The sequence below is a fragment of the Haliotis rubra genome, unplaced genomic scaffold, assembly GCF_003918875.1.
Source record: "Haliotis rubra isolate DU_JTF1 unplaced genomic scaffold, ASM391887v1 Scf575, whole genome shotgun sequence".
NCBI lineage: Eukaryota > Metazoa > Mollusca > Gastropoda > Lepetellida > Haliotidae > Haliotis > Haliotis rubra.
Genome location: NW_025767274.1, coordinates 591876 through 607338, shown reverse-complemented (window position 1 = coordinate 607338; position 15463 = coordinate 591876). Strand labels below are relative to the sequence as shown.

Here is a 15463-nt window from a genome sequence, read left to right as displayed (position 1 = left end):
TCTAATACGGTTGTGCGTGTATTTACAAACCTATGACCATGAATCTCTTTCGTCATGCAAGCCACTGATCGGTCTTGTACTGCCAATACGCATGTGTAACGGGTGATGCGTGGCTGGAATTTCTTCAACCCCCTGGGATCTGTTTCTACCACCTTGGTATTCCCATCGTGTTGAGGTATTGTGGGCGATCTCATGTGTCAGTGCTTAGCATTTATGAGGCAATTCATTGATTTCTAGAAATAATTACAGTCAACCTACTCGTTAAGGCTTGTCTTTGAATGTAAGGTAATTGGCAAAGTTGAGGGCTCAACATAGGTCCCAACTTTTTCAACTCCTTCACACAGAGATAATGTTTAATTTAACATTCTGTATGAACTCTGGATTCAATTGAAATCAATAGCTATGAAATGAAATTGAAAGCACCAAAATAACCATCAGCAAAAACGCTTTGCATAATTTAAATTTGTATGTCAGTGATATGAGATACAACTGATATAGGGAAGGCAAGAGAAAATTAAGTGTACTCTGGGATCCCTGGAATCTCTACTGTAAATTTATAAAAGATTGATGTAACAATGTTTGCTTCATATAAATGTTAGTATACCAGTGATATAGTTTGAAGGATGGTATAATTTTTTGTCTAAAAATAGTATGAAATAACCTGTTAAAGATGTTTTGTAAAAAGCTTATTACATATGTGTCAGGCAAAATCATTTTCTTCCCTTTTAACATAATGATCCCTCATGAATATGAACCATAGTATTTGCTAAAGTTGGGGAACCAATTTAACTGTCAAAATCAGACACCATCCCTGTCTCAAACTATAAGGTTTATATGTATTGAACAGTTTGTAAATCCCATCAAGAAAATGTTTCACACAAGGCACTATTTACAAAACCTTGACCTATGTAGGAAATGAGAATCTTCTCTCTTTAATGTATGTGTATATCTTCAGAAATTTTCAGATGGCTTTCAGTGACAAGCACCACTGGTACGTTTGTTTTGTATATATTATATCTTCAGGAAACTTACATGTACTATAGATGTTCGTGTATTTTGTCAGAAGAAACATGGGTACAATGTGTGAAACCCATTTCTGGTGTCCCCCGCCGTGATGTTGCTGGAATATTGCTAAAAGCGGCGTAAAACCAAACTCAGTCAGTCAGTTGTCAGAAGAAATGCTGTCTTTCCTTTGCATGTGTTTGGGCCAGGATACCCTTACTTTTTTGTGAACATCTGGTACCATCACTTTTTAATAATGATTCTTAAGCACTAACTTGGATACAGTCTGAATCATACAATCTGCTTTTAGCAGATATTTCTTGTGACTACAGAAAGGGTTTTGATTTTGATGTTTTAAGTAGTGACTTATGTCAGTCTAAGACTTTGTCTACCGTATATGACTGACTATAAGTCGGAAATTTGATACCTGAAAAAGGACCTAAAAAATCAGACCCGACTTATAATTGAGTTCATTAATCTACCCCAAAATTCCAGAGGTCAGGTGAGTGAATCTGCCAGCCCAGCGAACTCAACTGGCAATGTTTACACCTGAAGCAGGAAGCATATACGTACTGATGTTTCCCAAGGTAAATGACATCATGGGACAAATAAAACATAAAATATAAAATTTTGTTGTTTGTCTTTAATAAAATATATTTCATAATATTAACGTTAAATTAAATTTAATCAGATATTTTGATCACAACTATTTACTTACTTTGTTATCGATCGATAAATTTGGGCCACGTGACACGACTTGAAAGAAAGTTTCACGTAAAGTAAACTTCTTTGTATTCTGTGGGAGTTTTGTGTGATGGTTTTGAAAAATACTGTTAATAATTTAATAAATACTAGAGATGATATTAATCAAGAAATTACATCGAAGTCAAATATCTGTGTCACATGATCAGTCTCGGTTGTACAGTAGCGTTCACTCAATGCATCCCACACAATGCGTGTTCCCAACTGAACAGTTTTGAAGCACATTTACAGAAATATTTACACATCATAATTTCCACATCAAACAAATTTGAATCTCGTAACGTTTATATGATGTGTTTTCAATGATAGTTGGTCTTTACACATACGCTCACTTTTTAAACAAAGTCGAAAAACATTTCACACAAACACAACCTTTCTTGGTTATGTAAGGCTTCTGTTGATTGGCCTTTCATTTTATCATTAGCCAGTTAGAAATCTGCTCTCAAAATAAACAAGTTTCAGGTATTGAACATGCTTGAACATGCTTTTACAAAAGATAACAAACACGTGTTTACGTTCGTCATATTACAGTGTTGAACAGTCACGACGTTGATCTACCCAATACCAATACATACGGGGAAAGGGGTCGACTTATATTTGAGTTACATGGTTTTGGCAAGAATTTAGAGGGTTGAGAAAGGGGCCCGACTTATAGTCAGATCCGACTTATAGTCGGTCATATACGGTATATATGATATACTGTGAGCTGCACACAAACTGAGTTAGTGAATAATCTGAATCAAGTTCACCATGACTGCCTATTTACCCTAGCTTATTCTATGCTACTGGAAAGAAGAGAAAGATCACCATATTATGTCATTTATGATGGGTATTTGTATTTAGGGTGCTCCTTAACTTGTTTTGAGTTGTATACATAGCCACCTTGATGATTCCATCAATTAAAATTCTGGGTTTAGATTCTGTGCAGTCTCACCATTTGCAACGCAGGTAGATTTCCAGAAATATGTATAACTCACCATATGCATTCTACAGCAAAATGTAGCATACTGATGTGTTTTTCTTCAAAATATATGTGATGAATGCAGAAAAGAAAAATGAGAAAAACAGTAACAAATGGATGACATCTTGTCTTCAATACCAAGCAACAAAACTTGACAAGTCTTTCACAAGTCAAATTCGGAAAGCCAGTATTGCAACCATATTTGTTGTTGTTTCATCAATTCCTTCATTTATCAGCTGGTTTGCTGAAGACCCAGGTTAGTTAACATGCCTTTGGCATTTTTATGGGAATGATTATTCTGTCATATTTGCAGTTTTACAAATGATATTTTGGCTAGGTTTTTTGATTGTTAGAAGTAATTGATTTCGAAATAAGGCCCCCAAGAAGAGGAACTGCCACAGGAGAGATGAAGTAATCGTATGTTGCAGCATCAACTGATAGATATTATGGCCTGTATAGTCATCAAAGAGCTGCAGAATCGATAGAAACTGCAGAGAGTTGTCGGGATTCAACAAGTTCTCAGCCTTTGTGATTGAGGGGCTTCTAGAAAATAATTGCTATTTCATATTCACACAGGGTAAGAATTACTTTTTGAGTCTCAATATAAATCTAGTTCTGTTAGGCTTGAATTCTATAATTGTCAACTTTTGTTTACACATATTTAAGATTTAAACATCAGAACTTTGTTTTGAGCATATTGTTCAGCACATGATGAGATTCACACAACTGTTTTGACAGAGTTTGTTATTTTCCATGGAATGATTTTCATAATAGGCAACACGCTTTCTTTAGAAATGCACCCGCTGTCTTCGAGTGGCATTTATTCAGTAAATACATCATAATCAAAGACAGGAAAAGTGCAATTTCCTCATAATTTGAGGCCTTCATGGAAGAGACGTTACATTTGCATTATAACAACATCCATCAAAAGCATTCCGTGTTGCATTGGTTTGGGCAGGGCAATCATATTCCCCTGTATGAAGTAGGCCCTGAACAGGAGTATGCAGAAGGTATTGATTTCAAATTTGAAAGATAAATTCCTCAATCACGCTGCCATGCATATGGAACTGATGGAGTAATGCACGCAGTTTTAATGCCATATTATTTACTGGTGCTCTCTGTACAGAAGGATGTGGCCCAGGATTTGTCACTCATCACAAGATCTATCTTATTTGAGAGAATTTAATATTCAGCACAGTTCCCTTTCCCTGACAGCCTGTTTTTTGTGGGTTTTCTTACATGTGCATTAAACTTAATTTATATTTGAATGAGTAAGGTTTATAAAATTACATTTATGTAAGAAAATGGATAATCTGCTCCATGTACAGGGATTGAGTGACATTATTTTGTTGCAAGTCTATATTTTTTAATAAGCAGTTTCTTATATTGCAAAAAGTTATATATACCTTCTTAGGGTATAAATTATATTATATAACATCACTGCCTGTCTTGATTATTCAATATAATAGATTCCTTTCACACAAACATAATGTTTCCCTATTCAAGATATTTAATACTCTTTGATATTCGCAAGGGTGAGAATGGAAAACTTGGCAGGTAAAATCAAATAAATTAATGCTTCAGGTACCACAGTGTTTGAAATTCAAATTAGTTAAGAGCAATAGAGCATCATGACATCTTCATGTTAAATCCGAAGTCCGAAATGGTGAAGTCAAATTGCGATAATGAAGACAAAGTACACGTGTTAACTCAAGTCAACAAGCAATTAGTCCAATATTCTGTGAGCTTTGATTTCAAACTGCATAAACAATACATGCCACGACTAGAAAGATACAAGGACTGTGTTCCCATACATGAAAGCAGACCTACGCTTTGTTGATGAAGCTAACACGCTTCCCTGGGGTACATGGCGATTGTTTGTAGAACCTGTCATCCTGCAGCCAGACATCTTCCAGAAGAGGAGAAGGGACAGTGTTTAGAGGACTATTGTCTTTCAGTCTATTTTAGGCATTCATTGGAATACCATCTTCTTGTAGTGTCTGTCACGGATAACAAATGTGCCAACAAGATTAATCAGATTGTGAGTATGAAAGATGACTGGTAGTTGATCAACGGATAGTGAGACTGAAATACTGTCGGAGGAACCCATCTTGTCTTTGTGACCTGTTTATTGTGGGAGGGAGTTGGAAACTGTTACCATGACTTCTGTCTGGTGTCAGTCAGAGAGTGTTGTCGGTATTCTAGCTATCACTGCTGCCTGTAAAGAAGTTTGAACCAGACGATCCAGTGACAACAGCAGGAACAATCATATACATATTCTCATAGATTCTGACCAACTGATCCTCTTTGAACGCATCTGCCAACAAAGGAGATGGATACTTCACTGATGTTCCCTAAGAGTTTGAAGGATCAACCTCAGAGTTCATGGATCATAAACTAACGACAGCCTTAGTGCTTTGCCACATAATCCCAATAGCTCACCTTCAGGGGAAATGTTTCCTTATATAGTCTACTCTGCAAGGAGGTATATCTGTCTACTGGTGACCGTACTTGTGTAGTGTATACAAGGGTATGTCTGTCTGTCTACTGTCTATGTTTCAGCCTCCAACTACTGTGTACAGAATGCAAGAATATGGAATAACATCCCTTACAAATTATTTGAAGCTAACATGTCTTCATCATCATATTTTGTCTTTCAGAAAACTGCTGTAGTTCTTGTTTGCAGAGTGACTACAACAAACTACAGAAATATTTACACCCCTAACACAGTTAAAATCTGAAAACTAAATATGTTTTGTATTTTCCAGTTTACTGAATGCTGATTGGGTGAGGGTATAGACGGAGAAAGTGAGGCATCGTCATCATGACGATCCACATACCTGGCCTCATCGCTATTATCCTCTTCTATGCGCTTATCCTTGGGGTAGGATTATGGGCCGCCGGCAAGTCCAAACAGTCGGGTGCCACAGCCGACAGCGAGGATGTGATGTTAGCGGGGCGGAATATAGGTGTACTAGTCGGAATATTTACTATGACAGGTAAGATTGTCAAAATAGATGTTATTTATTGCTGACTTTGACCCAAGGTTAAGTGAGTCTGATATTTCATGGCCTGCTTGTCTGGCATCTTTCATTCGAGATCATTCTTTTCCATGTAGCAATTCTGTTGGACCAGTTTGCCCCTTGATTGGTTTTGGAAGTGATGTCCCCGTCTCCATTTGTCTTATCTCTATAAAATGTTTCTTACTCAGAAGATTGATTTGTTTGGATGGTCATTGGTCTTTTGAATCAGGCTCAAAATGAAACTTTTGTATTCAGAGTATCTATAACAAACTGTAGACCCTCTCCATGGGTCTCTTGTCATGCCATCAACTGTGGCTACTTGTTGGCCATTTTCAGAAGTTGCTGGGCTGGTGGGGTAGCCTAATGGTTAAAGCGTTGGCTCATCACGCCCGAAGACCCGGGTTCGAATCCCCACATGGGTACAATGTGTGAAGCCCATTTCTGGTGTCCCCTGCCGTGATGTTGCTGGAATATTGCTAAAAGCGGTGTAAAACCAAACTCAGTCAGTCAGAAGTTGCTGCTACTAGTAATTTTCAACAGTCGCTGGTGGTCATTTTTGGTGGTAGCTGGGGTAGTTGGGTAGCCTAGTGGTTAAAGCGTTCACTTGTCACGCCACAGATTTGGATTGAGTTCCCCACGTGTGTACAATGAGTGAAGCCAATTTCTGTTGCACTCTACTGTGATATTGCTGGAATATATTTAAAAGTGGCATACAACCTTACTCACTCACTCTAATTGGGCAAGCACTGGGTAAGTCTCAGGCTAATACATGCAGCTGTATTCATGCACCCCATGCTTATTGTATGTAGAAGTGCAGTAATCTTGAATGTGTCATTATACCATTTCACCTCACTATTGTTATGAAAGTGTGGGTTTTTTTGTAATTTGTAATATCACATTGATTAAGTGATAGTTATTATTGGTCACAATGTTGAAAGTTTTGAGTGTGGGTTTTGGCTCGCATCATACATGATGAATGGGAATAGTATTTGTAACGGCACGCCTTTTTGATAGCGCTTCAGAGTTGCCTCCCTTGGCTGGCTTTATATTGTTTTGACTTCTGGGTCTTGTCACGTCATGTGTTTTCCACGTGGTTCCATGGCGTTCTGAGAGAATAATGATGGAGCCTAGCTTTGCTAGAATGCTCAAGAACTGTGTAAGAGCTATATAAAGGCTGATTGTTGAGTTGTGTGCGGGACTTATCACATCACTGGATTTATACACGTCTGTCTGCCATCGTCGAGTTAATCAACATTTCAATACTGACCATGCTTGCCTATTCAACTGCTGTCATTGTAAACAACCTTCAATCAGTATATCTGCTCTCACTGTAAATTCAAGACTCTGGTGAGTTAATATTTGATTTTTGTGACCTAATATATTAGAATTGTGACTCAATTGGATTGAACTAGATATCTGTATTGTCATTCATTGTAGCTTGCTCATTGTTTGTTGAATATATTATTGAATATTTTAGACTTGTCTGTGTTCTATTTTGCTGGTTCAAAGGGGATTCTTAAACCTTTTGTCACGGCAAATTTATTAACCGTAACACTACACCAAAATGGATATATAATACATACTATCTTAGCCCTTATCTACAGTTTCATGAAGCTGAAAGTGCCCATCAATGACTACACCAACAGGGGTTCAAGAGGTTTTGCTCTGTTGCTTTCAAAGGTGACCATTGGCCTACAAACTGTTTAGAAATGAAAATTCGTTTTGTGTACTATGAACTTGTGATTTATATATGGGGTGTATTTTTGTATGTCTGTTGATTTTTACCTTTATTCAACAATTTTACAGTGTACATTACTTAAACATACACTTAATACTTTCATGAATCTGAAGGGGGCGATGGGATAGCCTAGTGGTTAAAGCGTTCGCTCATCATGCTGAAGGCCTGTGTTCAAATCTCCACATGGGTACCATGTGTGAAGCCCATCATGTCATAATGTTACTGGATTATTGCTAAAAGTGGCGTAAACCGTGTTCACTCACTCACTCATGAATCTGAAACTGACAGAATGAGGACCATTGTAAGGTTCAGTAGATGAGTGAGTGAATGTTGTCTGTGCCTGTGATCAGGGTGATTCGTAAACACATGTTCATGATATAGTCTGAACTTTTTTTAGCTGAGATTTTGCATGATTACAGAAATCTGTTTATGCCAAGGCATTAATATTCTTGCTATATCTCTGCATGCTGTAAATAATCTAGATTTGACCAAGAAACCCAGTTGCTGAAAAGCCACTATCCACGTGACTGGTGTTCTTATAAATACATACATCACCAAGAACAAATAGTCTGTCAATGAGGGTTTAGTCTGACATTATGTGGGTCTCACAGACACCAGACTCTTGAGTACCGCCTACAGGATAGGATGACCTTCACCTGTCTGGTCGCAAGGACAAGGATGATGTACTATAAACACTGTTATTCAATGTCTGTATTATTTTGTATACCACAAACTATGGCTGTAACGAACTCAAAGGGACCACAGAGTTCAGTTTGTTATAATCGTAGTTTGTTATAAGCATTTCAGTTCTATATATATACAGTTGTTGGGACAATAGCATCAGTTACAATAAACTATGGCTGTAACGAACTCAAAGGGACCACTGAGTTTAGTTTGTTATAACTGTAGTTTGTTATAAGCATTTCAATGATATATAAATATATACAGTTGTTGGGACAATAGAATCAGTTACAACAAACTATGGCTGTAACAAACTCAAAGGGACCACTGAGTTTAGTTTGTTATAACTGTAGTTTGTTATAAGCATTTCAGTTCTATATATATACAGTTGTTGGGACAATAGAATCAGTTCATTGTACATCTATTCAATATGTGTACATTATAAGTGTAGTTTATCTTGAGATTCTGAATATCAATACATGACTGTTCTAGCTATGTGATGGTGGCCTGTAAACAATTGAGTCTAGATTGGTCATCTTTTATTGATTTTCAACCACAGTTCTTAAAACCCATTAGGAAACTATTAAATAATTATTGAATGAATTTGTATGGCCAAGATGTGACTTTTTTTTAACCAGTGTTGAAAATTCCCCAAAATTACAGCCAGTCAACTGGTCCGGCAACTCTCCAAAGTTACCAGACCAGATAAAATGCTGCGAATCCAGAATTTTCTGGACTAACAAAAGTAACAGAAAGGTAAATGTGGGGAAGGAACTGTTCAGATTATTATACATAAATATGAGTTCAAGTCTAATACAGGCTTTGATTGGATAATTTCGATCACTTGGCCAATATCAAATGAGGACAGAAACACAATTATTATGTCAGAAACATTGAGGAGAATAAAGTACCTTTGGTCTTACAGTAAGTTAGAGTTTACATCGTATATTAGAATTGTTTGTATTGAATACATTACACAATAACAGTCTGAGGTGTGCTACTTTTTAAAACTGACATGCGGCCACAAAACAGACCGTCTCGGACTGTCGGGCAGGCGGGAATTTGCAACGATGAGTTCTGAACAGTACTGCTTTGAACAGTATTTCAATTCACCATGACCTTTCAGTGTAACCTTTACTGATGATTACTAATAAGTAACCCCTTAACATTAGCCCTCCCAGTGGTGCTGATAAGACATGTGACTTTCATCAGACCACCTGCGTCTGTATGGGTATTCTCCTACACTAACACATCATGATATACTGTATTTGTTGTAATATGCACCCCAGGCATGTTGACAATTTACAATGAAGGCCTCTTGATAAAACCATACACAAGAAAAATATGTTTTCACAGATTTATTGGTAGTGAACAAACGTAGTTCAAATATCGATGAAATATCAAATGATTTTGTTAATATTTTGGCAGGTATGTACTGCTGTTTTCTGTTATATCAACGCGATAATACGGACTGTCATGTAGGAGATGTATATAATGATCTAGAATTTGTCCAGGGGACACTTATTGAGGCAGGGTGCTAAATACACCAACTATGGTTACTTTAGTGTTCTTGAAATCAAATGTTGAAGTTGAGAACCAGACTCACTCTTGTTATATCATTGATACGTGTTTAACAGATCTAAACAAATAAATAGCTTCTACATGTATCTGCCTGTCAGTAAACATTGAACTGCCTCGTACCCAAGTGATTGACAGAAATCCATTTTTTTTCTTTCTTAGCCATATTGAATGTGTCGTTTTAACAAGGACATACTTCTATTAACAACAAGAATTGCATTCACTGGAATAGATTTTTGTGTCAGAATCAAGAGTTTGGGTCCTCAGCTTGAGCTGGTTCTCATCACTGCACACTGAACTGAAAAAGTCTGTTTATGGCTGGGAGCTGGCAAGGGGTTAGAAATTGATTTCTGGCTGGTGGAGGAGCTCTCTTACCTTCTGGAGGGTTGTCAGCATTGTAGTAATTAAAACAGACATTCATGAGTTCCCCAAACTGCTTGATCGAGTGTGAGGGGTAACAAGTGATGGTCTCTCAAACACCCCTAAACATCTTAATCTGATTTCAGGATTTGTATCAATACATCATCCTGACCTCATCCGGAACTTGTGGCAACTGTCACCTCCGCTAACTAGTGAAACACACTCCTTATTTGTTCCCTGGGCATAAGTCTATACTGCTTCACCAGACAAATGCCACACAAACTCCGACTTTTAGTGGAATTGTCCACTTGGGAGATTAATTGTGGTAATTTTCCCTAGCAGGCATTTGTGAAACTTGTTAGGCCCCAAAATGAATTTCCAGATTTGAGAGCAATCAGTGTAGAAGGGGCAACGCTTGGATGATAAATAAAGTCTAATTCTGGGTGTTTGTTCCTGCCTTGTCTGGGAGTGAAGTCAGCCAGAAAACTGTATTGAGTTTCTGTCATACCTTGTTTTGCTTCATCCATGATAGCTTTGATGCAATGCTTTGTACTTAATAGACCACTACTGTAGTCTTGTGTATGTAACAGTGCTTGTCATACATTCCCCTGACAAGAACCTAAAGAGCTTCTCTATTAAAGGAAGTTGGTTGATGGCCGTATTACATTATGTCTGGTGGAACTCAGCCCATAGACAGGAAGATGGCTGTGCTTTTAGCATTGAGAATGTGATGTCTTCCACTTTTGCTGAAATAGTGAGCCCAGAAATGATTTGTTGAAAATTAATTAGGATTTTAGCTCTAATGTAGCAAATAAATGAAAAGAGCTTTTGCAATGTTCCTTTCACCGACAATACAGTTTTTGTCAAGAAATGTTGTAGGATCACTCGCTAAAGAATTGTCAGTACACTTAAAGGTGTCTGCTTATCTGTTTGAAAGTATGTATCTGTCTTTTCGGAGCTTGTAAACATTTTCTATCTTGCATGACCAAAATGTATTCAAATGTGATAATCTTTCAGGTTTTCAAACAGTAGTATATCTTCTCAAGAGAAGAAATAGTAAACGTTTTGAAATATAAGCTCTCACAAGAGTGCTGGATATTTGTGATCAGTGGTGAGTTATATCTTCAAAATGTACTTTTGTAAATACGACAGAAATTGTGCCTTTATTAGTTACAGCTGCATGTCGGCTAAAACTTAAGATGCAGAACTGACTGACTGAGTTTAGTTTTACGCTGCTTTTAGCAATATTCCAGCAATATCACAGGGGGACACCAGAAATGGGCTTAACACATTGTGCCCATGTGGGGAATCGTAAGATGCAGGATGTCTATAACAGCACAATATGGAAATCATTATGAAAAACACCAAAAATCTATTACATTCAATCCTAGATTGTTGCTCAAATTTTCATTACATTTCAATATGGCCACCTTGTCCTCTCAATAAAAATGTGTTCTGTGCTATGGATATGCCGTAGGATAAAAAGGTAGGCAAGATACTATGAACAATATGGAACCAAACACTTACTGCAGTGGAATAGAAGTCAATGTACATGTAGGTTTATGTGATACTGTGTATCTGATATTGTTCTTAGTCTATCCACGATTGGGGGCGGTGGTTACAGCGTTCGCTCGTCACGCCGAAGGCCTGGGTTCAATCCCCCACATGGGCACAAAGTCCATTTCTGGTGTTCCCCGCCGTGATATTGCTGAAATATTGCTAAAAGCAGTGTAAAACCCTACTCACTCACTCACTCACTATCCATGATTGCTTTTTTGCTTATATGTTTAATATTGGATTGTTTCCAAATATTGGCAATTTATTTATTTCATCCCAAAGTGAAGCGAATTTTTTTGTTCTTGTTCTCAGTACTTGTTCATTTGCATAATTAATTATCTTGTGGTTATCACTGTATATTGTAACTTTGTAGGGAATCAATCCTAGACGTTGCCCATTCCTGTACGCTGCATTAACCACAGGACCACCCAAGCACTCCTGGTTGTGACACATTGACTCTCTATGAATACATTAGAATAGGAACTATATTCTGACATGATCCAGACACAGGACTGTAGGCTTGAAGGTGACAGATCCTTGCACACAATCTTGTGAAATCTTGGATAGGGACATGTAATTTATGTTGACCTACAGACAATTGTAGGATTAGGCCAGACCAATTTTATTTCTTGTTTTACAGATTTTTTTCCTCAGAAACCTAAAGGCAGGAGGGAAAAAATAAAAAAATAAAAATCACCAGTCAAAGTAATATTCCTTTTAAATACTAAAAGTATTTTACTTTTGGCAATTTATGAAGTGTATATGGGGAAAAAAACTAAAAAAGATTTCTTGCACATTTACATTTTTGGCCAATAAAAATATTAAAATTATATTTTTTGAGCGAGGAAAATTCTTATTCTTGACAAAATACGACCGGCGGATCCATAAAACAAGAAATAAAATTGGTCTGGCCTTACCATCTTTTTTACTAAACAGTTTTTGTGACGGTCAAAGGACACGTTGGGATAAATGCCTAAGACTATTAATATCAAGTTATCAAGTTAAGCATAAGTTTACAATTTTTGAATGTAAAAATTATGGGTTCAGGTGACTTACATCTAACTTTTCTTGTTTCTGATGCTTTCAGTTTGTAAACAACTTCTTGCTCTATGGTCACTTTTACAACAATAGGGTGAAATGGCTGACTCAACCATAACTATGAGCCAGTCTCACAATGATTCTTTTACATGTTAGTCAACATCTCTGCGGAACATTAGCTTGGGTCAAGTACCTGCTGATATTCAAATATTACAAACATGCTTCCTGAAAGCCACTGAAGTCTGCTCTTTTGACATATCATTCTAAATTTCGTGATATTACAATGTTTATTAATGTAAATATTGTAGAGAACAAAGCCATGTTCTTATTTATATAAGCATGTCTGATAACTTCTGTATCAATTGCAAGAAGGTGTGCTCATTTCATAATTATGAAAGGGCCTTTATCCAAATCCAAACTTGAGCAGATATTAGATGTTTACAACTAACACTGATATCAAACACAGCGATAAGAAACCAAAGATATATTCAGCATGAACCAAGGATATAAATCCATTATCGTTGGATCTTTGCCAACTAGTCCCTAGCAAATAACAAGTGGAAATGCTCATGTCCAGTCTGGGTCTAAACATTTTAAGTAGTGACCTTGTCTATACGAACCTTAGCATACTCTGTGTTCAGTCAGCCATATTTATCATGATTGGTTGTGTAATAAAAAGGGGTTTTACATCAGCTTCACCGAGCTGTCAACATTTGGGTTCATATGAAGTGATGTACACCTGTGAGAAAAAGTGTGTCGTCAGTTAGAATGTTGGTACTTTTATGTGTTGACCTTCAGGAATTGTGTTCAGAACGCTGTGGCATTCAGACCTGTTGACTCATAGAAACACTGCTGAAGTACCAGCCCATCAGGTGTTAGAGAACAGCAGGAGTTTACTGACAAGGAGATGGAGGTCACACCTTGTACTGAGGACTGCTTTCCTATTGGTTCATAGTTCCTTGAGTTGATGGAGGGGTAGCAATGGTTAAAGTACTGAGGAATCCCCACATGCTTGTCCCCATTTCTGGATTGTTGCTAAAAGCATAGTTCCTTGGTTCATAGTTCCTTGGTTGACAACATCACCTACTGTTATGAACACATATTCTATGAGTTTAAATCATGAAATTGGAGTTGGCAAACAAAGTGGAGTTAGAAACTTTTTTTCAAACTGCTGTGACTGCCAGAGTTCAGATCGCCCTTCATATATGAAATATTCATCTGTGTAAAATCCTTGACTGGCAGGCCTAGCAAAGAAAACTTGCAGAAAACTACTAAATTATGCATTGTGTACACAGTTTAAAACACTTTAAATAGAAAGAGCCACACAAATTGCAAACAAAGACAAAATTACCATATAGTTTGCATCCTAATGATGAGATTGTAGCATATTTTGAATCGAGCCAGCCCAGTATATCACCCAGTGTGTGACCATGAGTCGTGGGCTGTGTGATTTACTGTGTTTGGTGCTGCTGGAAATATGTTGGGTTCTGATCGTTATGATGCAAACTCTATAGGGATTGAAGCATTGTAATTTGTGTGGATATTGCTATATACTAAGGCTGTGCAATATTACCTATATACCGGTACAGTATCTTGTGATACGATTATCGCGATATGGTTCAGATTCTGCAATATATTGGGTCATCCAGAGTTAGCTCCCTTTGAATTCTGCCCTTGCCCTTCACGGCAACAAAATGTGCTATAAAAGTGCCAAATATACTTTTATTTCAGTTGGTTTCATGTAACATTTTCCAAGTGGAAGTGTCTTTATAAGTTGCTCCAAAAGTGCCAGATATTCTACCAAATGCTTTAAGTTTTGTGGGTTTGAATGATTTAATATGTGACGCTTTGGAGGAATTAAAGGGGAAGTGTACACCTAATAAATCACATTTATTCTTATGTGAATCAAAGTGAACTGTTTTAATTAGTTAATACCAATGTTTGAAAATATACACTCATTTTTCTTACAATGTAAGTATAACCTTCAAAATAAGTGCTGATATGTTACGCCAATATGAGGCCTTTGTTTGCAGAGCTAAAACAGGCCAGAGTTACCGCCTTTGATTATGACGTAATTGGTGCCACTTGATTTTAAACTGGTCTCCTGTCTAGTCCCAAATCAAAAGATAATGAAATTAATCACGTGAGAAAAGTTTGTGAAAATTCGAAAGAAGCATAAGAACAGAAAATGTAAGCAGCAGGACAGATTGATCGCGGTGTATTTTCATTCATAACCTCATCTCAGTGAAAATAACAAATGTGTATAACAATGTTGACGTCCGTTATGACATCACTATCGGAAGCGACTTTTTCAAAATGGCGTGTTCACTGACACGAAAGTACCGGAGTTTTCGAAGACATTTTCGTTGTTTCAAGCAACGTATATGCATAAATGTGACATGTAAGTAGTCCAAAAATTCTGTCAGTCTGCTGGTTGTTATTTTCTTTTGTTTTCATTGTGACCAAGGTAAATAGTCAGAAATTAAGAGAGGTACCATCATCGTTGTACTTGAGTTGGCGTCCAATCATGGCGCCACGCTTTCAGAAACTGTAATATGTTGTGATGAATCTAGAAAATCACAAGAATACACCTATTTTATTTAACTATCGCTTGCTAAGATACCTTTCCCATACATGTTCTAAAACTAATGAGCAGGCCCGCGTTTCACAAAAGCCTCCTAAATTTAGGAGGTCGTACCGATAAGAGGGCTTTGTGAAACGGGCCCCTGGTCTATGCAACAAGTAGGCGAACGGATACACAGT

The 15463-nt window shown here is 37.2% G+C and overlaps 1 protein-coding gene across 1 annotated transcript in view; it reads left to right on the top strand.

The window, feature by feature from the left end:
• LOC124254557 (high-affinity choline transporter 1-like) overlaps positions 1-15463 on the top strand; it is a 94086-nt gene that overhangs the window by 22478 nt on the left and 56145 nt on the right. Inside the window, exon 2 of the mRNA XM_046688381.1 lies at positions 5494-5724. Coding sequence (XP_046544337.1) covers positions 5550-5724 — 175 coding nt within the window. The 5' untranslated portion in view covers positions 5494-5549. The remainder of the gene's footprint in view (positions 1-5493; positions 5725-15463) is intronic.